The 22793-nt window shown below is 33.4% G+C and overlaps 1 protein-coding gene across 1 annotated transcript in view; it reads right to left on the bottom strand.

Annotated features, from left to right (window-relative positions):
• EXOC6B (exocyst complex component 6B) overlaps positions 1 to 22793 on the bottom strand; it is a 543568-nt gene that overhangs the window by 299495 nt on the left and 221280 nt on the right. The window contains exon 8 of the mRNA XM_011365544.2: positions 13870 to 13938. Within this exon, the coding sequence (XP_011363846.1) occupies positions 13870 to 13938 (69 nt within the window). The remainder of the gene's footprint in view (positions 1 to 13869; positions 13939 to 22793) is intronic.

Below are 22793 nucleotides of genomic sequence, written 5' to 3'. Positions count from 1 at the left end.
TACAACCACACTCATTCATTTACATATTGTGTCTGGCTCCTTTTGAGCTGTAACAGTAAACTTGAGTGGTTATGACAGAGACCCTATGGCCCACAAAGCCTAAAATATTTACTATCAAGCCCTTTAGAGAAAATGTTAGGCCTACCCATTCATTAGTCTAATTTCTAGTCCCTTATTCCTTCCTCCTTACATTCTTTAAAAGTCCTTTTTATAATATGAAACGTTGGTGATTGGCAGCGGGGGAGGGTGAGAGTAAGCAGAACACATACAAATTGGAAGAAGAAATATTTTGTTAAGATTTAGCACGTTCTGGGTACTATGCCAGGTGTTTTTACATATATTTTTTCATTTCATTCTCACAGAAAAACTGTAAAATAAACACTGTTTGCATTTTTTAAATGGAGAAATTGCAGCTATGACAAGTTAAGTAACATGTCTAGGTCAAGATTTAGATTCAAGCTTATCTGATTTGTCCTCAGTTTTTTAAAAACACTGTGTTGACTAGAAATCAATTACTTTCTAATTTTAATTGTTTTTAAAATTACAAAATAATTTTTGCAAAACCTTTTATTCTTTGAAAGAAGCCACTGTTTTCTGACTAACAGAAATAGACCTATATGGAATGCAACTTTTGCACTTTGGCCTTCCCACCACTTTCTTTCTGAAATATGAAAATGATGCCTAAAGATACAGCATCCACCTTCCAAGAATGAAGACAAAAACTACTTGCTAGAGATGCAGGGCTGGAACAACTAAAGGAACCTAAGTGTTTGATGATAGTGTAGAGCCACCATACCAACACTGAATTGCCTACATCTGTACTTCTTATCATACTTAAAACAAACAAACAAACAAACAAATAAACAAACAAACCCCTCTATATTTGTTTAAACCATTATAGTTGTGTTTTACTTACATGCAGTCAAATACAATCTGAACTGCTATAAATATCACCATTAAATATCATAAATGACCTCACTTTTCATATCTAAAAAAATGTTAACACATCTTAAGCTTTGAGCAAGAAGAAATCCCAAACCTTAATTAATAACACTCTATATGATAGATCAGTGAACTATATTAACCTCATCCAAAACAACTAAATCTTCTTAGACTATGGCATACTTGATAGTCCTTTCATAGCACTCTATTACAATTTTTACATTGTACTTTCTTGAGGTATTTTGAGTATTCATTCAGTCAGTCAGTCATTACACAATTATTTGTTGAGTTCTATGTGGCAGAAATAGCACAGTATTCTGAGATTTCCAAAAGTTAAAAATATTGAGGTAAGAAAATAAGATGGATTCTGCCTACATTCCCTGAGAAAAACTCGGGTGTGAACAGGCAAAAATTCTGAGTTTCTACTCCAGTGTTGAGGTCCTAAACTACTTCACCTCTAAATTATGGTTTGAGTTACAGGAATCCGAAAAAGTAGACTCCATTACAATTCCAAACTCAGCTATTCCAATCCCTGACAATTTAAAATAAATCAGTTCTAGTCATAGGTTAAAAACAAACTCTTCATTACACCTGCTACAACCAACCACAGATAAACATGAGCTCCAGTTATGGCATTTGCTTCTGGTTAGAAGGTCATTTCGGTAGATGCAACTTACGTAACTGCCTGAATGACCAAATTTCCCCTATAAAACAAAAGGAAACTCCTCCCCTACATGTCCTCTTGTTTAGATCATGAGGCTCTGGCTACAGTTATTTATGCTCCCCCTCATAATATCCAAAACTATTGGGACATTGTATTAAACTATTCAATATAGAAGACATTTTAGAAAAGGAAAAAAAAAAACTAGAAATTTTAAATTTAAAAATTGAAAATAAAAAAATCTGGCAATCACAATCAAAGTAGAAAGAAAAAGAAAGAAAAATATGGTAAGAGGTCTGGTTAGCTATATGAGATGAGGGAAAGTAGATTATAAATGCCATATCCAGAGATCTCAGCAATGGGAGAAATTTGGCATAATTAAATAGGAAGAAACAACAACAGGAAGAAAGAACATATGAAGCATGTTTCAGGAAAGAGATCTGCCTGTCGGGGCATCATTATGAGAGAACATGGGGGCCTGTGTATCTGTAGCGTAGACTATGAGCAGGTAGGAGGAAAAGAGCAACTAGAAATGAGGTAAGAAAATTAAGCCAAGGATAGAATATGGAAGACTGTATAGAGCAAGTTAAGAAGTTTACTTTATTCTGAGAACAATGAAAAACTAAAGTACCTAAAGCACAGTTATGATATGATTTAAATTGTGTTTAGAAAGATTATTGGTTGTTGTATGGAAAATAATTTCTTGTTCACTTTGTCAGAATTTGAAAAACAATCAATTGTTATGGTGTCTAAAGCTATTTAAGTGAGATAGTGTTTAAAAATAATAATAATACGCAAGCACACTTGAGAAGTTCCATCTTTCTTAAGTAAGCATTTTGAAAAACAAATGCAAGCATGTCTAAGAAAAAAAAATTTGTAATCACTTTTTTTTGCCTCTTGTTTTGTTCAAAGCCAATTGATACGTATGCCCATGGGTAATAAGGTCACCAGGTTAAAAGAGCAATATGACAATCATAAAAAGTTAGATTACAGCTACTACAAACCAGGGCCCATTAGCCCATACTACAGGAAAGTTATCACTATAAATGGCTTTTCCTGTGTCCTTATCAATGCAGTGCACAAAGTATCTCACCCTCAGCTTTTCTCTATGATCTATGTAGTGTTTACGCCTATCTAACCTCACCAGGCACTGGTGGGTCAGTGAAACTAGGAGGCAGTGAGATATGGCAGGAGAGTGATGAGACAATCTGTAAAGTGTCAGGAATGGACAAGGAGTGACCAAGTATTTCAGGGCAAAAGTTTCCACATTAAAAAAATATATATCTCTAAAGAAAATGCGTAACATACGTTCTTATTGCTCAGAAGTACTCAAGATCACCATGAAAACAAACCAGAAAGCTTCCAACTCTGTTCTAACAATATAAGCTGCCTCCTCAACAGTGCAACTTGCATTTGTCTTAGGTAGCGGGGGAGAGCAGATCAACATTCTGAGAGCGAAAATAGAGCCCATTTAGAATGAAAATTTTTTTAAAAAGTTACAAAAAGGACGAAGAGAATAGTATCTCAATACCAGCACCTAAAATGTTAGTCATACAAAGTTCTTAAAAAATAAATTTCAAGTATATAAACATCAGAATTCCTTTCTAACATCAATGCCATCCCAAAAGATTTGAAAATGGCACCTACTCATTTCAAATTACTGTTCTCAGAAAGGCTTTTCCATTTAAAGTTCAATGTTCTTATTTCCCAAAGAAAATGTAAATATTTCAAATAAACATGATAGATTTTTTTAAAAATCAGGCCTCTTCAGAGTCTCTTACAAAGTAGTTTTCTCTAGATCCATTAAATTATACTTTTTGAAAGCAGAAAGTGTCCTGATCATTTTTACATCTTCCACTGTATTAAGAAATGCTGTCTTAAATAAGATTTAACGTGTTTTTTTTTTCAGATCTTCTCAGAATATACTTGAATGTACAAACAAGAACTGTAAAAAAATGAAGACAGCAATACAGTACACAGAGTTTTGATGATATCTGAAACAGGGACCGCCCTCTCCTTTTCTTTTTAGCAGATCAACTGATGAGACTGGTGTTCCCCGGAAACACAGCTCCAGAAACAACTTTAAGAAGATCTAGATCATTAAGCTGTATGCCTCTGTCAATGCTGGAATTCTATATCCACAACTTCCAATTTCATGTAACTGGCAAAATAAAGTGATGTTTCCATCCCTCTGTAACACCATCTTTGGAAATGTCACATAAGAAAAAAAAAAACCTTATTCACAAACTCTAGGCACCTAGAAGTTTGCATATAAGCCTCCTTCTCATTTGTCTTAATTTCTACCTTAAGAATAGTAAATGACCCTACCTATGTTTACACCCAAACCAAATATTTAAATGTTCACTCAAGTGTCTTTGTAAAATATTGAAAGAGTTTAAATAATGGATTTTTATTACAGTTATATAAAATAAATACAAGTCAATAGTCTCAATGTTTGTAATAGAATCAGAATAGCTCTTTAAAAAACTAAACTATAGTAAAGTACAATCGATTTTAATGAAAACTAAAAAACCAGTCAGAGCTCTATTTATTTGTGAGTACTAACTGCCAGATCAATGGTCAGTGAAATCGATGTATGAATTTTTTTCATTTGCCAATCAATTGTTTTAATATCAAGATGTAGCAGAAATGCTTTGCTATTTTTTTAAAGGGGGTCTCATTTTTTAAATCAATAACAATTTAAAAACCTGGCCATGAAAAATACATCCACTCCTTCAGATTTGCTTTAAGTCTATATTCCAATTCTTGCTGCTAAATTTACTTGGTTATTAAATAGCAACAGTGCCTTCTGCAAAAAGTTCAGGAGTAAGAACTTCAGGAGTAAAATCTGACCTCTGGCGTCAACAAAACTACTGTTTCATAGCATGGTTCAGAGTGAGGCCAGTCTCTACAAGTGAGGTGTGTTTACTTCATATTTAACATATAAGTCACTTATTTAATGTAGTGAAATTTGTGAAGTACTATGAGGCTGCTAAACAAAGTAGTCTATAAAATCCAAGATAATACTATTCTAAATACACACATAAACAACCCTCGAACTACCACTATTCAATAGGATCTTTAGTCTAACCTTGAGAATGCCAGAACTATTTATTTTCTTCTATTAAAAACTTCAGTAGTCTTAAACTCTTCAAGTATTTATTTCCCAAGTGCTTTACTATAATAGACAATTGCTACCAAAGTTCTTTCATTAAGTAATTTCATTAAGTAATTCCCTGGACACTTCAGAAATCATATCACTTAGAACTGCTTATAACTGTTCCTTTTTCCATTCTCCAAATCTTTTCCTTGCTATTATCTGTAGTTACGTGACCATGAATTTTGTAGTTTCCCCTGACTGCCAGTGCAGACCATGCCAGTAGAAACCCTCAGATTAGAAAGGGAGAAACATGTTCCAGGAAGTTTCCTACCCACGCCACCTCACCGCATCCCCGGCTCCAGCAATGACCATGAAGGATTATAAAGAGATTGTGGGTAAATTCTAGATTTGCTGCTGATTCACCTCTCCTAATTATAGCCAAGTACTTCAAAAGAGATATTATTAAAAGTAAGAGGCAAAATATTCTGAAATTTAACACAATTACTTATGTTCAGGGAGATTAATTATTAACTACAGTTCTCATAATTATTTCTAAATCTCTGCTATAAATCCTTCTAAGTAGAATAATTTGGGGAAAAAACTATTAGTTTAGATGTTGAGGCTAACTTACTCTTAACAGAAAAACAGGTTAACTGCTTACCATGCATAATGGCTGATTAGGGAATAAGATTTGTGACACAGAAATAAGGTCACTTTGAAACATGCTTTTAAATATAGATTTTGGCAAGGCTTCCAAATATAAGAAAAAGACAAGGTGGAAGGGGGTCCACCTTGTCTATAAGAAGACTTATAAAAGGGATACACAAATGGAATTGGGGTAAGCTATTCTAAGCATAGGTCTATAATCAGTAGATACTTAAAATCTAAGTCAGCCTTACAGTTCACTTTAGATAAAGGATTCTTTCTAGGTCTATGGATAAGATTCAGGAGTTGGGGAAGCCTCTAAAATTCTAAGCAAAATATTACATGCATGTACATATGTGCATTTTGTCTGAGAAAGGTTCACAGTTTTCAGAGGCCCCTTGCCCATGGAAGTTTAAAAGAATACTGTACTTGCTAGAACCTTTGCAATAAGGAATTCACTGCACAATGACATTCTTCATTCCCTTATATCTTTGCCTGGTTTATAGTCAGTCTCCTTTAGTGATTAAAGGAGAATTATATACAACTGAGGTCCTTATAATTCATGTAACATTGAGGTGTTGCTGCTTACTAAAAAAATTTATACATTGCTACAATTGCAATCTCTGCACCCAAGATGTCAGACATCTTTAAAGTAAATTTGTTATTATAGTATAACACAAATACAGAAAAATAAACAGATCAAAGGTATATATTAATCAACATTTTTAATCTAGAATTTTTTAAATTGTTAATAAGCAGATGATGTAGATACTACAAGATCATAAATGAGACCCACAAACTAGAGGTACAGTTGTATTTATAGGTTTGTTCCCCTGGTCTCTTAATGACACCCAACTCCTTGTTATGGGACACATATACATTCTTTCAGTAATAGAAGGGTTAGTGAATGGCAAATTTCGAGAAGAGTAAGAAAAATGCTGCAGGGTATAGAGGAGCTAAAAAGTATATACACATCTTTGTCCAAACTGAGCTGGGTTCAAGGCTTGGAGCCCATACACATGGCAGACATTACTGTGTTGACAGAGTTTTCAAAAAATCTGCCAGACAGACTGGTTTCTACTTCATTAGACAGATAGCCCACCCATCTTTTTAACTACTATGGCACTATGTACAAGAAGCTCAGATTATTATTATTCATTTCTCTTCCAGAAAAATATTTAGCATGTTATTCCCCCCTCTTAAAAAAATTATCTTTAATGACTATAAAATGTTTTATATCCTGCCCCTGACCTGCCCATCTCTAAACTGTATATGAAGATTTAAACAGTATAAGTTATTTAAAACAATTCTATCAAATGCACCTACCTTTGCCCTACACAATTCCATTGCATTACTATATCAAGGACCAAGTCGCAATTAACCACTATCTGACCCTTGTTCACTTTCTTCCCTCGCCTCCTCCTGCCAAAGTTTGCCCTTCCTGCCAAAGTTCAGCACTTCCTAGAAAAGTCTCACTGCCTGTTTGATATTGTACTTCACTTTAGTCACCAAAGGAAGAATTTACAGGTGCTTGGCCCCATCTATAAGACCATGACCGAAATCTGACCTCCTGTTACAATACGTGAACTCCTGCCCTACTGATAAGGCTGGCAGATATAAGTAGGATTTTTCAAATAATCCTTTGGGAATTTATAAGCAGCACAGCCATAAAAGGGGGGTGAATGGAAGGTCGGTTTCACTAAAAATAATAAATATTGCCATGTTTATTCAAAGTGTGCCTTGTTATCCTCCAGGCCAAAAGTTCAGATAAACACTATTGTAAATGACAAAATATTAGAACTTTTTGTTACTTCTGTTATGATCCTTCCGGTGGACACCAATAAAACTGTTTTCCCTCGTATGAGTCCTAGCCCTGATATTGTATAACACTGCCTGAGACTAGAATACTGGATTCATTTGCAGGTCAGAGAAGGGTAGTTATCATTAAAAATCAAAAACAAACATTTATTGAGTATTATATACTACTAATACTAAGTGCTAAGTTCAAGGGCTAAAAAAAGATGAATAAAACATGGTACTTGCCCTAAAAGAGCTTATAGTCTACTGAAGAAAAAGAATACATATTTAGAATACTATGATATAATATAGTAAGCACTAATAGACACATGGAGTGGGTCCTATAATAATACAAAGGGCACGGGGGTCCAATCTGAAACATCAGGAAAATTTGCTGGAGGACACAAGTATGAAATAAATATGAATCAGTAAAATAAAAAGAAATAGGAATAGGAATTCAGGCAGAAGAACTAGCATGAGGAAAGGATGAGAAGCATGAAATAGCATAGTGCATTCAAAGAACTAGAAGCATTTCAGTAACATTAAAGCAAGGTGGTAAGCTGCAGGAAATATAGCAGACAGGACATGGAAAACCTCCTATACCACTATATGCTAAATTTTCTTCTATACTTCTACATTTTACTCCACATATGGCCAATAAGAGAATTTTAAGTAGATAAAACATACATCAGATTGGTATGATAGATTATTATTTCAATAGTGAGAAGTGAGTTAGCAGCTTATGATATAAGGTAGGAAAAACAGTTAGGAGACCACTTTCAATAATCCCAATAAGAATCTGAACTAGGGCAATCATTTTATTTTTTTAAAAAAATTAAGTTTATTGAGGTAACTGGTAAATACAATTATATAATTTTTAGGTGTACATTACAATTTGACATCTGTATATTCTATTACGTGTTTACCACCCAAAGTCCACTTTCCTTCAGCTACCATATATTTGATCCCCTTTATCCACTTCACCCCCTCCCTAACCCCCTATAATTGACCCCCTTTACCCCGGCAATCATTTTAAAATGAGACAAAGTACAACGTTTTGAGATAATAGTAACACATGCAAGATTTGGAAATCTGAAGATGATATTGAGAAAAAAGGAAGAGTTTAGGTTTCTGCCTGATAACAAGATAGATGTTATTACCTCAACTCACTGTAAATTCAAACAAAGTAGAGTTTAGGGAGGTAGGGGGAGATAAAAAGTTCATTTTGAAACATAGAGAATTTGTGCTGTCTGTGGAATATCCAAAAGGTAAGGTTTGGAAGTCATTAGCACTTCAAACCGTGAAAGTAAATAATATTATTCAAGAAAGGCAGGAGAGAAAGAAAGAAGTGGAAACTGAAGTACACAAAGAAGTAGGGCCCACAAAGCCCAAAACAGGTAGCATCTCTCAGAAAGGCTAGTAGAGAAGAAGGAGACATATAGGAAAGGAAGACAAAGGGATTAAGAGTTTTAAGGAGTAAATTATCAACAAAGCCAAAAGCAGCTGAAAGGTCCAGTAAGATACAGATTCAAGGCAGTGATGTGAACAGAAAATAAATACACTAGGTTGATGAGAGAATGAAAAGGAAAGAAGTAGAGACAAGTATTGGAATGGAAACGAATGAGAGAAATAAGGTTTATTTTCTCCTCGGTCCTCATTTCTCTTCTCTTAAATCTTTTCGTAAAGTCTAATGTTAATATTAACTACATCAGGAAATAAAAAAATAATTATGTTACAAATCTTTATATTAAGTAGTCCATTTTCAAATATCGTTGTCACTAATATTATGTGGACTTACCCTTCACCATATAATACAAATTAGTGATTTGAGAATGATGAAACAAATACAGAGAAGTGACAAATTACAGTACCCAAAAAGCTTTAAAAAGAGTCATCCCTAGAAGTTAGGCACACTCTGGACCTTCCTTTAGCAAAAGAGATATCTGAGTTATTATTTAAAGCCCTTGTAGGTCTTTAAATAAGCAATGTCTAAAAAATAACCATGCATTCTAGAAAAAAAATAGAGTTGAGTTCTTACCACTAGTTACATCTTTTCAAAACCTAGAAATTATTATAAATAGGGAGGAGGGCGGTTTCTACCATATAAACAATGCCTTATCAAATTTTATTTAAAAATTATGAATACCAAATGTTTTAACATCACAGAACACCAGTATGCAGCATTCATTTTTAAATGGAAAATTTAAGGTCCTCCTGTTTAGTCTTCACAGCTGAAGACTATATAGTCTTTGTATATTTAAGAATGTGTAAATTTTAAAGAATTGATAAACTTTGCATGTTGATGGCAGAGACTAGAACCTCGTTCGACATGTTTATACATAATGTCATATATTTTTTAAAATGCTAATAATGTATCTAATCAGCATCAGAGATACATAACTTTTACTACATTAACTGCCATTTATTAAGTACTAATTATGTGCCAGAGACTGAGGTAGGCACTGTTTGTACACTATCTCTTAGAGCAATAAATAAGTAAAAAGAAAGGAAGGGAGGGAGGGAGGGAGAGAGAGAGGAAGGGAGGGAGGGAGGAAGGGAGAGAGAGAGAGAGAGAGAGAGAGAGGGAGAGACAGAGAGACAGAGAGACAGAGAAAGAAAGAAAGAAAAAGAAAGAGAGAGAGAGAAAGAAAGAAAGAAAGAGAAAAGGAAGGAAGGAAGGAAGGAAAAGAAAGAAAGATTGATTGATTTAAATTCCACAGGATGTTCAAAAAAAAAAAAGCAGTACTATGTCCTCATCAAGTTGGATTTAACTTAAAATTGCAAGGATGGTTTAATACCATAGAAATCTATCAATGAAATTCACCACATTCATGAACGATGGATAAAAACCACAGAATTATAGCAATACATTTAGAAAACAAATTCAATAAAACTCAAATTTATTTATGTTTTTATTTAAAAATATCAGGAGTCTAGGAATAACTAGATGAATACATACCAAAAACCTACTGCTAACATCAGTTAAAGGACAAAGTAGAGATATGTTCTGAGATTAGAAATCAGACAAGAATATCTATTATCACCTTACTAAACAACAAAGTGATGATCCTGGTGAATACAATAAGACAATAAAAAGAACAATGAGATATATGGATTAAAAAAAAAAAGAAACAAAAGTTAATATCTGCAGACATTATGACCAATTACACAGAAAACATATCATAAACCAAAAAACAAACTATAATAAAAGAATTGAGCAAGGTAGCCAGATGTAAAGTTATCTTACAAAAATCAATAGTGTTCCTCAATATCGGCAATAACTAATTAGAAATAACTAGTTTCTATTAATAACTAATTAGAAAATAGCAACAAAAACTATAAGTATTTTGCTATTAAACTAACAAAGAATGCTCAAGACTGTAAGCATAGAAAAAAAGCTCAACTAGGGGTGGTTTCATAGAGTAGTGGTTAGCACGTTTGCTTTACACGCAGAAGGTCCTGATTTCAAGCCCCAGTGGAGCCATGGACCATACCCCGGGTGCACCAGGCCCCCGGTGCACACCATGAGCATGTGGGAGGAGACGCCCCGCCTTCAGAGATCCAGTTCTTAAGGGGAGATGGCAACATCCATAGGTCAGGGGTGGATGTGAAGGGGGGAATTAAAAAAAAAAAAAGCTCAATTAAATAACTGAAAAGTAGACATTATTCTTTCATGAATGAGGTAACATAGCATTATAAAACTGTCAGATATTTGTACACCGATGTTCATATTAGCATTATTCATGGTGGCCATGACATGGAAGCAACCGAAGTGTCCTATGGTAGATGACTGAATAAAGAAGCTGTGGTACATATATATATACTGGAATATTACTCATCCATGAGAAGAGATGAAAAATTGCTATTTGCAACAACATAGATGGAACTCGAGATAATCATGCTAAGCGAAATAACTCAGACAGAAAAAGTTCAAAACCACAAGATATCACTTATATGTGGGATATAAACCTAAAAGCAACAAATGAACAGGACAAACAAACAGAGACTCATAGATATGGACTAAAGACTAGTGGTTACTGGAGGGGAGGAGGGAGGGAGGAGGTAGACGGGGTAAAGGGGGTCAAATATGTGGTGACAGAAAGAAATCTAACTATGGGAGGTGAACACACAGTGTAGAGAGATAGATAGATAGATAGATAGATATATATATATCTATCTATCTATCTCTCTACACTGTGTGTAGATATATATATATATATATGCCTTACTTTTAAAATGTACAGCTGAAACTTATTGAATTTCGTTAACCAATGTCACCATAAAATAATTAATTTAAAAAAATAAAACATTAAATAAATAAATAAAATATGTCAAACATTTAAAAAAAACTGTCAGTTCTTCCCAAAATTTACTTATTAATTCAATCAATTCAAACCAAAATTCTAGAATTATTTTTTTTATGAACTCAAACTGATTCTAAAATATATATTGAAAAAAAGTCTATAAATAGTGAAAGCAACTTAAAAGAGGAGAAATGAGAAAGGACTTCTTTTACCATTTATACAGATATATTTCAAAATCATGTACAATAAACTATAGATCTGCAAAATAGATTCATGTAATTATGGATATTTAGTGTATGCCAGGGGTACTACCAGGAGTCACCAGTGATAGACAACTTATGTAGTAGCTGGGATTGGTAAAACTGAATTTGGATCTCTACCTCATACTATATACAATGATGAACCAAAGGTAGATCAAAATCAAAATGTGAATGATAAAATGTTAAAGGTAACGTAAGGGGAATGCTCTATGACCTTGAACAGAAAAGGTTTGTTTGTTTGTTTGTTTGTTTTTAACAAGATGCAAAAATACAAACTGCATTAAAAAAATTGATGGACTTGATTACGTCAAAGTCAAGGATTTCTGTTTCATGAAAAATAATATGAACATAGTTTAGAGTCTAGTAGCAAACCGGGGGAAAAAAAAACATTTGCAACAACCTAAAATGTCAATATCTACAATATATAAGAGATTTCTGAAATTTCTCTTTCCAGCAAAAAGAAAATACAAAAACAAGAAATCCAATACAAAATCGAACAAAGGTTAATGATAGGCAGTTTAGACAATACAAATCTTAAATGATTAGTTAAGTCTTTAAAGAAAAGCACAATGTTATCAGTAATCAGAGAAATGCGAATTACAACAAAGATCAATCATTCAATATTCACCAGTTTAGCAAAAATTAAAAAGTAGTGAAATTAAGTATTATATATATATACATATATAAATGATCCAAAAATTCTACCCTTAAGTATAGAAACCATAGAAACTTACACAAAGTACATAAGAGGGTACTACTGGTTACAGAAGAATATTAGATGCAATTTAAGTGCTGATCACTAACATAATAGATAATTAAAACACAGCAAATACAAACCATCATTTAACTATCATGCAAAAGTGAGAAGCAATGAGCTAGATATACAGATGATAACAAAGAGAGATATTAGAAATAGTGCTGAATAAAAAAATATAAGAAATAGAACTAGATCCAAAAGATAACACCATTTGAGTAAATTAAAATCACCTATATGAACAAAATCACTGTATACTTTTCAAGGACACAAATACAACCGTGATCATATATTAAACATATTAGAGTTAGCTGAGGATGAAAAATAAGTGGGCTTGTGAATAGGAGACAAACGGACAAAAAAAATGACAAAATACAAAAAGGTGCCTTGTAATAATAATAGTGTGTCACAAACTAAGATATATATGATTTATTTAATTCTCTATACATGAGATTAGATGCCTTGATACAACTCAATCTATATCCTGCTTCATCTTTATATAACAAGGAATGATAGATGAAGAAAAGGAGTGGAGAGGGAAAAAAAAGGAAGAGGCAAGAGGGAATTAATTAGAGAGCAAGGAGAACTGGAAGGAGAAAGGAGAACAGAGGAAATAAAGCTACCGGGTCTTTTCTGTAATGGAGATGAGCACAAAATACTGCAGGCCGCAAAGTCCACACACCAGTCCTGAACTGTCTGGAGTTATGACTAAATGACACCATGTTAAATATATGAAGAAAGAAAATGGATAACAGGCTGGGCAAAAAGATATACTCAAACATATTAAAAAAGAACCTCATAGAAGCTTCGCTGAATTTTGCTATATTGAAAATATCAATAATGGACTTCTCTCATTAATTTGTCTTTGATGAAACTTTAGCCTCATAGTTTAATTTTTTGATTGATGTTGGGTGTCTCTGTGTGTCTGCATGTATGTGCACTACTAAGATGGAGATAGGGCCATTTCTTAGAATATTACTAACACCGACAGAATGATCCCCCCAGAGAGGTTCCCCTTTCTATATGTTTTGTTTGACAAAAAGAACAACTGTCATCAGGAATAAAAAAAAGATTTTACATATATTATTTTAATATGTAAAGATAGGCTATTGTTATTGAAATAACTATATCAAATTAAGAACTGCAATCTGAATGTGTGTGTGAATATTTTTAAGCATAATCTAATAATGTGTTGATGACTCACAGAATTTAATGTTACTAATTATAGCATATTACATGGCAAACAAAAAAGATTGAAGAAGAAAGGATTATTTTTTTTAATACTTCTTAAATAATAGTTTTTCTGTTCTTACTCTTAATGACAAAGAGAAAAACCATCAAAAATGGGAAAGCAGAGTTTGAATTCAATATACGGATTTATTAGGCAGAGCCAGATAAAGACTCACCAGGACAGAATATATGTGTAGACAGCGATAAACAGGAGAAAAATCCACCAAATCTTGGGCTCCAGGTACCTGCAAGACAATCAAGATGGTCACAAAATATTCAAATAAAGCTATTAACAACAACTGCATTCAGTTGTTGCTAGCTTCTAAGAGAGAAACACAAACCAAACTAACAAACAAACCACATTTCCAGAAGACTGGTTTTGGTATTTTAGTCATGGGGCTAATAAACTGAAGATATCACTATGGCTGAGACACAAAAGGATGGACAGCAGAGAGGAGTAACAAGTGGCACTGTTCCTGCATCTGCTTTTAGACATACGCTTTGGGCCATTGGCCTACAAAGGGAAAAGAGGAAGGTGAGAATGTGACTTCGAAAACTTGATTTTGCCTTCTTAGACACATGGCAGTCTACAAGAAAAAAACTATGTTTCAGTGGCCAAAACAAAACTTGCCACAGAAGATGAATTAAACGGCCCGCCAGCCAACTTCTGAAGGACATAGGAATTAGTGCATATTTAAGTCAGAATGCAGTCAAAATACAAAAATATGCTAAAAGGATTGGAAATCATATAAAAAAAAATAAGATAAGGCATGGAAAAGTTAAACCTAGAGGTAATACCAGCAAATTAGAATATGAACAATGTGTATCGATTAAACCTAGACATCGCAAGAGAAAGTAAAACAAAAGACATCAGGTAAGAACTGGAGTACAGTCACAGTTCTAAAACTGATTTGTTATGTGTCCTGACAATGAATAAGTCACAATTTACTTTGGCCTCAATTTCCTCAACTAAAAAAGGCAACTATCAGTTGACCTACAGGAATTTAATAAGAATAAAAGGAGACACTGAAAGTGAATATTGAACAAAACAAAATAAAGCAAAAAAAAAAAAAAAAAAAAAAAAATTACATAAAGGAAAAAAAAGCCTAGCTAAAGTTTTTTACTCTAATACTAGTAATTTTATGATCTATCAGAATATAAGCAGCAGGCACATCTAAGTTGGGTTGAGCTGATTCATGATTACAAGGTCAGTTTCTCTTATTTCATAAGGTAAGTCTCATTTCTTCTTTTGGGACATAGCTTCGTTGCCAAGATGCCTTCCCTAATGAAATCTACTCATTCTACAATTTCTTTTTTAGTTACTAAGTATTTTATTGTATGTTGCCGCCAGTGTATATAAAATAATTACCCTTGTGAAATAGAAATTCATGAAAATTCAGAGAGGTAGATGTTAAGGACTGACAAAAGCAGAAGTTTGTGTATAGTTTTTCCCTCCAAAACCATCACATCTCTGTATTTACTGGTTCAAATTTATCAACAGTTTTGTTCATTTGCTTTACATCCATAAAGGCAGAGATTAAATCTTTATGTTTACAAACCTCATAACGCTATATATTTCTAAGTACTCAAAACAAGCTATTATGTAAATGCAAAGACTGACAGTAAGGTACTCAAGATCCTACATTACGGCCTAAGCATAGTTTTACTTTGAAAAAAAAAAAGTGTCTAGAAAAGTTAGTGGGCATTGCAAAATTACTGAGAAAACAGTTTATGGACAGATGGGTACATGTAGTTTAAAAAAAAAAAGCAAGATTAAAAAGCACATAAAAGTTGTAATGTTAAGAGTACAGTCATTTTCATCTTAATAACACAAAAAGAGGCAACAAGTGACCATTTTAGGCACTCTTATTTGAATTGACAACATTAATGCATTTTTAGTATCTCTTTTTTGATTGCAAATGGAAATTTATTTTATCTTTCCAGAAAACCAGAGGCTACCAGTGAAAACTATAGCTAAGGAAAAGACAACCTCAAAAGAAGAAAAATAGAAAAATTTCATAAAATTATATTCATAATAGTATTTAAACTACATAAAAATTAAACATGCATATTAAAAAAGACAAGGAAGAAACACATAAAAAAACTTTAGTTTGTACAGGAAATAAAACTTTTTTATTTCATTTAGGATTAACGATTGTAAAGTTATTTATTATAAATATATATTTATAAAAAGTTTAAGGAAATTCTCTTTACCTAATTTTGAATAACAAATTCAATCACAACTTTGTTTATATGTTCTTCTTTGAGGAGTTTATTTATTTTGCTTGGCTTTGAGTCAGAGCCATAGTTTAATTCAAAAGGAAACTGCTTCTAGCCATTCCTCAGACAGAGCCTTGGCCTTTTCACATCCTTATAGAATGAACATCCACATTAGGAGACAATTTCTCTAAAAATTTGTGATGAATAAGCAAAAGGGGTCCTTTTAAATGGCTACTAAGATTGGTTTATCTGGGCCAACTAAAAAGCATGTATGTTTAGACAGGAGACAAAGACCTTTCCCATTACCTCCACCAAATATTAATAGCTAAACTTATTCTCTGTGAGACTGACTTGACATCATCACACTCAGCTTCAAACTGTTTAAAGTACCCTGACCTGGAAGTATTGGTTTTGCTGTTTCTTAGCCTCTGAAACCATAATCCAGTTAAGCCCTTCTATGCACATGACTGCCTGCTTTGAAAGCCGTGCACAGAAATCTAGACAAGATGGAGCAAAATAGGGCTTCGGTTCACACACTTTACCTCCACCTCCAAAATAGCCTACTATTTAGAAATCATTTTTCCTCCATGCTCCCTTCTGTGAGGAACAGTGGGAACACTGTGAGGAACCAAGAAGAGTGCTGTGAGGAGAAAGGTATGTAAAGCACGCACTGACTCATGTTGCTCTGAGCTAGATGTGTTTTCTCTACTTCCACTAATGAAAAAGAATCACATCTAGGGAAAGGCAAAAAGAGGAGAGCAACCTACACTGTACGTGAAGGAATGCTACCCGTTTGGAAGGATAAGAAATGAACTTTCAAAAATCTAAATAAATGGGGGTGGGGAAGAGAACAAAAGGCAGTTTTATCCGACTCACATAAATAGGTCTGTTTTAAGGTCCACCTTTTGCTCCCTGTTCAAAATGCTAAATCTCTGTCAAAATTGTCTTCATTTTTCTTCCCCTTTTTGCCCCTCCCTCCCCTCAAGTTGCGAGAACGATTCAAGCAGGTTTAAGTTTCAGTGGGGGCAGAGGGAGGGGTCCAAGGACACTTTCCTAAGTTAACAATGACTGTCTCTAATGGTTTCTGTCTCCTAACAAAAGCCATGACTCCGCTGTTATCAGCTTCATCTAATTTTTCCTTTCCAAAGTAAATAACACGGCCCTTGCATTTTACACATGTCCAAGTTTGACAAATCATTATCGACTGAGACTATAACTGATAAGAGATAACTTTGTAGTAGGACGTTGTCATTTCCTCTCATAAGGGCTTTCTTTCTGAGATACAGAAACATGATTAAAATAGTTAAACATTTCCTCTGCCTGGCAGTCAGGAACTCAAGACATTAAGATACTGGAGTCTGCACTTTCCTAGTTCAAATAGATCTACGAAGATACCAACAGTAGCCACAAACAGTATACTCAGGATTATTCTGCTTTTTTAACTAGTTGTTTTCCTTATGAATGCACATAAAATAATTTCATCACCAAGGACAGCAGCTGCCTAATTTCCTATACAGTTTCTGAATGGAGAGCATTAATCCCTGCATCCACACACACCATTTTATTTTCAAAGAGGAGCAAATAGTAGGTAAGATTTTTAGATTACGTAACTAAGAAATCTATGCCTCAGGGCATGTTATGATATTATATAAGATTAAAACAACAGATAAATAATATTCTAGTAAAAGAATATAGAGGTAGAAATTATGAAGGCAACTACTACATTCTGCAATTACACAATCACACCCATTAAAGATCATGTATCACTAGATTCCAATGTATATGGCTAACTGTCTCTTTCCATATGACTGTTATTATTTGTATGATAAACATTAACAGCTTCCATCAAAGCAATACTTCTTATATATTGTCTGGAGAGTATTTGTTGTTAAATGGCACTAGCTATTGGATAATGCCACTGAAGAGATGACCAAGAAGAGTCTGGAGACAGAGAAAGCTATAAAGTAAAAGTAAATTTATAAATAGGATTAATGAAAGGTATTCTGAAAAAACAGTCTTATAAGCCTCTGCAGACCATATATATTGGGAGAGATGTAAAAATTCAAAGCAGAAATGAGAATATTAGATAGTCAGAAAGAAGAGAAATAAGAACATTTCTGATTATGAAAATTCTTGCAAAATACCAGGATCTGACTTTTATGATGTTTTTCTTCTTCTCTAATATATCTTAGTTCAGGTCAAAGGAAGTCTCTAGAAATGGAAAGGTTAATGGTTAAGTTCCTCTTATAAAGAACATGGAAAATGACAGGGATGTAAAGTACAGCATAGGAACTATAGTCAATAATATTGTAATAACTATGTATGGTGCCAGGTGCATACTAGACTTATCAGGGGGATCACTTCGTAAGTTATATAACCACTACGCTATGCACCCAAAATTAATATATGATATTGGACATCAACTGTAATTCAAAAATAAAAAAATATGTACTTAATTTTAATTATAACATGACAAAATGCTAATAAAGATTAAGAACTGATCTCTACTAAAAATAATATTCTATAAACAAAAAAGAATAAAGAAAATGGTTTAACTTATTGAAGAATAAAGAGACTTTGACTTTAAAATAACCCTATTCAAGTGTTAACAGATATATTCATTTAATATTTTTATAACACCCCCTCCCCCCCAAAAAAGGAGTTAGTAGCTATTTCTACTATCTTAAAAGACTCACTAGTGAAGGGAGACAGGGAAAAGAAGTATCTGCAGGTAACAGCCTAATAAATCTACCGGCTTTATTACTGGGTAAGTATATCATTAAGAAAGAAGAATAGAGTGCAAGAAAAAATTGCTTGCCATCCTCCACTCAATAAGAGTAGCAAATGTACTGAGAAATTTACCTATGCTGCTAATAAAAGTACATGAAAACAGAAATGCATTAGTGTGCTCTAGCCCTGTTGTTCGCACAGCTGTCCCAGGAGACAGACAGACAGACAGACAGACACACACACACACACACACACACACACACAGACCATTTATTTTTCTCTTATGAAATCTTTTAAAGTAGGTGGATCATCCAAAAAGAGTATGACAAAAGTTTGCAAAGAATTTAGATATGTTTCTCACTAATCATTTGAGTCATTCTCCTTGAAAATACTTTTGATTACCACTTTACAGAAAATGGTCTCTCGTTATTAGTAAATGAATGCAGAGACCTGGTGCCCATTTCTGAGCATTAGCTGGATCTCAGGTCATTAAAATGTACCGGCATCTTTCTGATGGGAGAAAACAACAAATGATTAGCTAATGGGGCATTGCCTTTGTATTCAGAGAATTAATTTCAACTGCCCATATTATGTCTGGAAGCCAGGAAATACCTGGCAAACATTTTTCGCAAGTGTACTTTTCTGTCCTACTTTGCTTCCAAAGTTTCAGAGAAAAGAAGAGTAGAATTCATTTCGAAATAGACTTTCAGACAGCTGGACTGAACACCACCAACACACCAACACACCAAAACACTAAAAGGCCTAGGATTCTAAGTAACTAAATTTAGCAAAAGTATAAAGAATTTTCTAAGCCTTTGAACATTTCTAAGCCTTTGAACAAAGTATAAAGAATACCTTGACCAGAGCCCTACCCTAAAAAGTATAGGATTTTGCTATTGAGCTTCTTACAAATTATTAGGATTCTTCCTGAGAAATCCCTAAACAGATTACAACTTCATGTACTCAAGTGTTTACATTAAGCAGAAGAAAATAAGGAAAAATCACTGCTACTCTTTACTGAGAAACTGCAGAAAACCTTGTGGCCTAAATCAAAAGAGACTCTCTCAAGAATTCTCTGCTTGAAGATGAACACTGGGGAAATAAAAATTCAACTGGTCTTTATTTAACAACAGCCCGCTGTATGCTAAGAAACTCTAAACTGTTAGGCATAAAAGGGAATTTAAAACTAAATATGGTATTAAGTATAAAAGTTCTCTGAGAAGAAAAAATTAAAGTAATTAAAATGGTAGAAAATAATGTTATTAATAAAACTATATAATATTATAGGTAAAGAACTAATATCCATAATATATAAAGAACTCATGAAAATTGAAGGGGACAAAAAAACAAAATCATTAGAAAAATGAGCAGGTTTACTGGGAAAAAAAAATAATACAAATAGCCCTCACACTTATAAGATACTAAATTTCACCCACAGTAATAGGAATGCAAATTAAAATTATACAGAGATATCATTTCTCATCTATGCAACTGGCAAAAATTCAAAAGCTTAAGAAAATATTCTCTTAAAGAAGTTGTCGAGAAATAGGCAATTCATACATTGCTGTTGGGGGGGGCGGGGCGGGAGATGTAAAAAACCTCTACTGAGCAGAATTTGACATTATCTAACAAAACTACACATGCATTTACCCCTTGAATCAACAATCCTGCTTCTAGGAACCTATCCTGAACATAATACCTTTGACTGTATGGGAAACAATTCTCTGGTTTGGGGGTTTATTTTGAAACTGTTTTTAAAGTTTTAAGGTATGTGACGTACAGTAAAATGTGTCCTTTCTAATGAACAATTCAATGAGTTCTGACAAATCCATATAGTCCTGAAATCATCACCACAATCTAGATTTTAAAAGTTCCACCAACTCAAAAAATCCCCTCATGCCCCTTTGTAGTCAAATTGTTCCCTGCCGCCCAGCCCTTGGCAAAGGCTGATCCGTTTAATGTCCCCGAGAGTTTTACATTTTTGGGAGTGTCATGTAAATAGACTCAGATGGTATGTAGCCTTTGAATCTGGCTTCTTTCATTTAGCATACTGCATGTGAGGTTCTGTGTTTTTTCATGTATCTACAGTTCATTTTTTTCTATTTCAGAGTGATATTCCAGTTTTGAACATACCACAGTTCATTTATCCCTTCACCCAGAAAAGAGCACTCAGGTTGTTTCTACTTTCTAACCATGTATGAATAAAGTTGCTATAAACATTTAGGTATAGGTTTTTGTGTGAACATAATGGGTAAACAAGTAGTAATGAGATTGCTAGGTCACATATATGGTAAGTGTATGTTCAACTTTACAATACGCTACCAAACTGTTTTCCGAAGTGTTTGTACCATTTTGCATTTTCATTACAATATATAAGAATTCCAGTTATTTTAAAATCAGTCAGTATCTGCTATCCTCAGTATTTTTTTTAGCTAATTCTAATAGCTATGTAATTGATATACTATATTTTAATAGGAAAATAATGAAAATCATTAACTATCCACATATAGGAAACTGGATGAATAAACCATGGTACATTCAATTAATGAAGTACCATCTAGCAGTAAAAGTAGAAGGAGAAAGATTTCTATGAACTGATACAGAATAATTTTCAGAATGTATTTTCAGAATAAAATAAAATACAAAAAATATATATGCATTATGCTATTAATAGTCATGTAGTGTAAGGTATGAGGAAGGGGATGTAAGCACTCACAAAGGATACTTATTACTTACATAGGATGGGTAGGAGCAAGGTGGGAGGGATAAAGAGAAGAAAGGGATTTTGCTGAATATATCTTCTTATATAATTCTGTCAAAAAATAATAAAGGAATTCTATAAAATAATACGAAAAGAAATGAACCTAATTATATCAATTTAGTAATAATCACACTAAAGAAAAAAATAGCCAAGAAACATTTCAACAAAATACTCTGAACTATATAGCCCCAGTGGGACATACTGTAGGTAAAAAGAAGTAGGTAAATTCACTGCTTTTAGCAACATGTGCAAAGCAATTCTGGAACTATTTTGTTTCAGATATATGATTAGGCAAATGAGTAGATATATTGATACTCTGGGAACCAGAATTCTTTGAGGTACAAATCTGGAATAGAAAACAAGAAGACTTGTGATATTAGATTGAAATTAGAAGCATCAGTTTTAACTCATGATTTAAAAAATGTCTATGTGTTGGTGTAGCATGTATATTTCTTAGAGGAGCATACTTAATGCCCACACTCAGTTTCTAAACAGCTGATTCTGGGCCGAGAGAGAACCTGAAGTGAACCGCGAGCATCTTGTGCCAGAAAAAGAAAAACGAAGTAATCAAAAAATTGATAGAGACATATCAAAGGATAATGGATGAGACTGACAGTGGCCAAACTTGGAAAATCAAAGAATCAAAATGAAAGACAAGAATGGAATGTAACCCAATGTATATAAAATAAAAACCCATGTGCCAATGCTAACATTAAAAAAAAGGGAGGAAAGCAAAGTTCTTTATAGAAGAATGCCAACTAATCAATGTCAAAGTGATAAAATTAGAAAAATCACTACTTACAATCATCATAGTAACACATGATTCAGAAAAGAACCATCAATGAATTCTAAACACTGGGTGAAAAACTGTTAGGAAACAGGATTAGTCACATGGTCTAAAACTGCCACTCCACAGATCACTTATCAGTTTCAAAGAAGTAAAGGTAACTTTACAGTAGAGAAATCTGATAGGCACTACCTTAACTAACTGTGTAGCCCCTGATGTGATACACTGAAAAGAACATAATATTACTCCTATAATATTTTTGCCAAAAATAATTAAACTTAACATAATCATGAGAATGTACCAGATGTACCTAAATAGAGGAATATTAAATGAGAATAAACAGACATAAAAATTAAATGCAATGTGTGATACTTGTCTGGATTTGGTTTCAGGAAAAATGAAAGAAATAATCTGCTATAAAAGACGTCATTGGGACAACCGGGGAAGTTTTTATATGGGTTGTATAGTAAGTGGCAGTATTGTACCCATGTTAAATTTCCTGAATATGATAACTATATTGTATTTATGATGGAGAATGCCATTCTCAGGAAACTATAGAGTGCTGTACTGAGGGTTCAAATATGATGAATGAATTATGACAT

Source organism: Pteropus vampyrus, unplaced genomic scaffold (assembly GCF_000151845.1).
Source record: "Pteropus vampyrus isolate Shadow unplaced genomic scaffold, Pvam_2.0 Scaffold113, whole genome shotgun sequence".
NCBI lineage: Eukaryota > Metazoa > Chordata > Mammalia > Chiroptera > Pteropodidae > Pteropus > Pteropus vampyrus.
The sequence above is the reverse complement of the archived record's forward strand: the minus strand, read 5'-3'. Positions and strand labels throughout refer to the sequence as shown.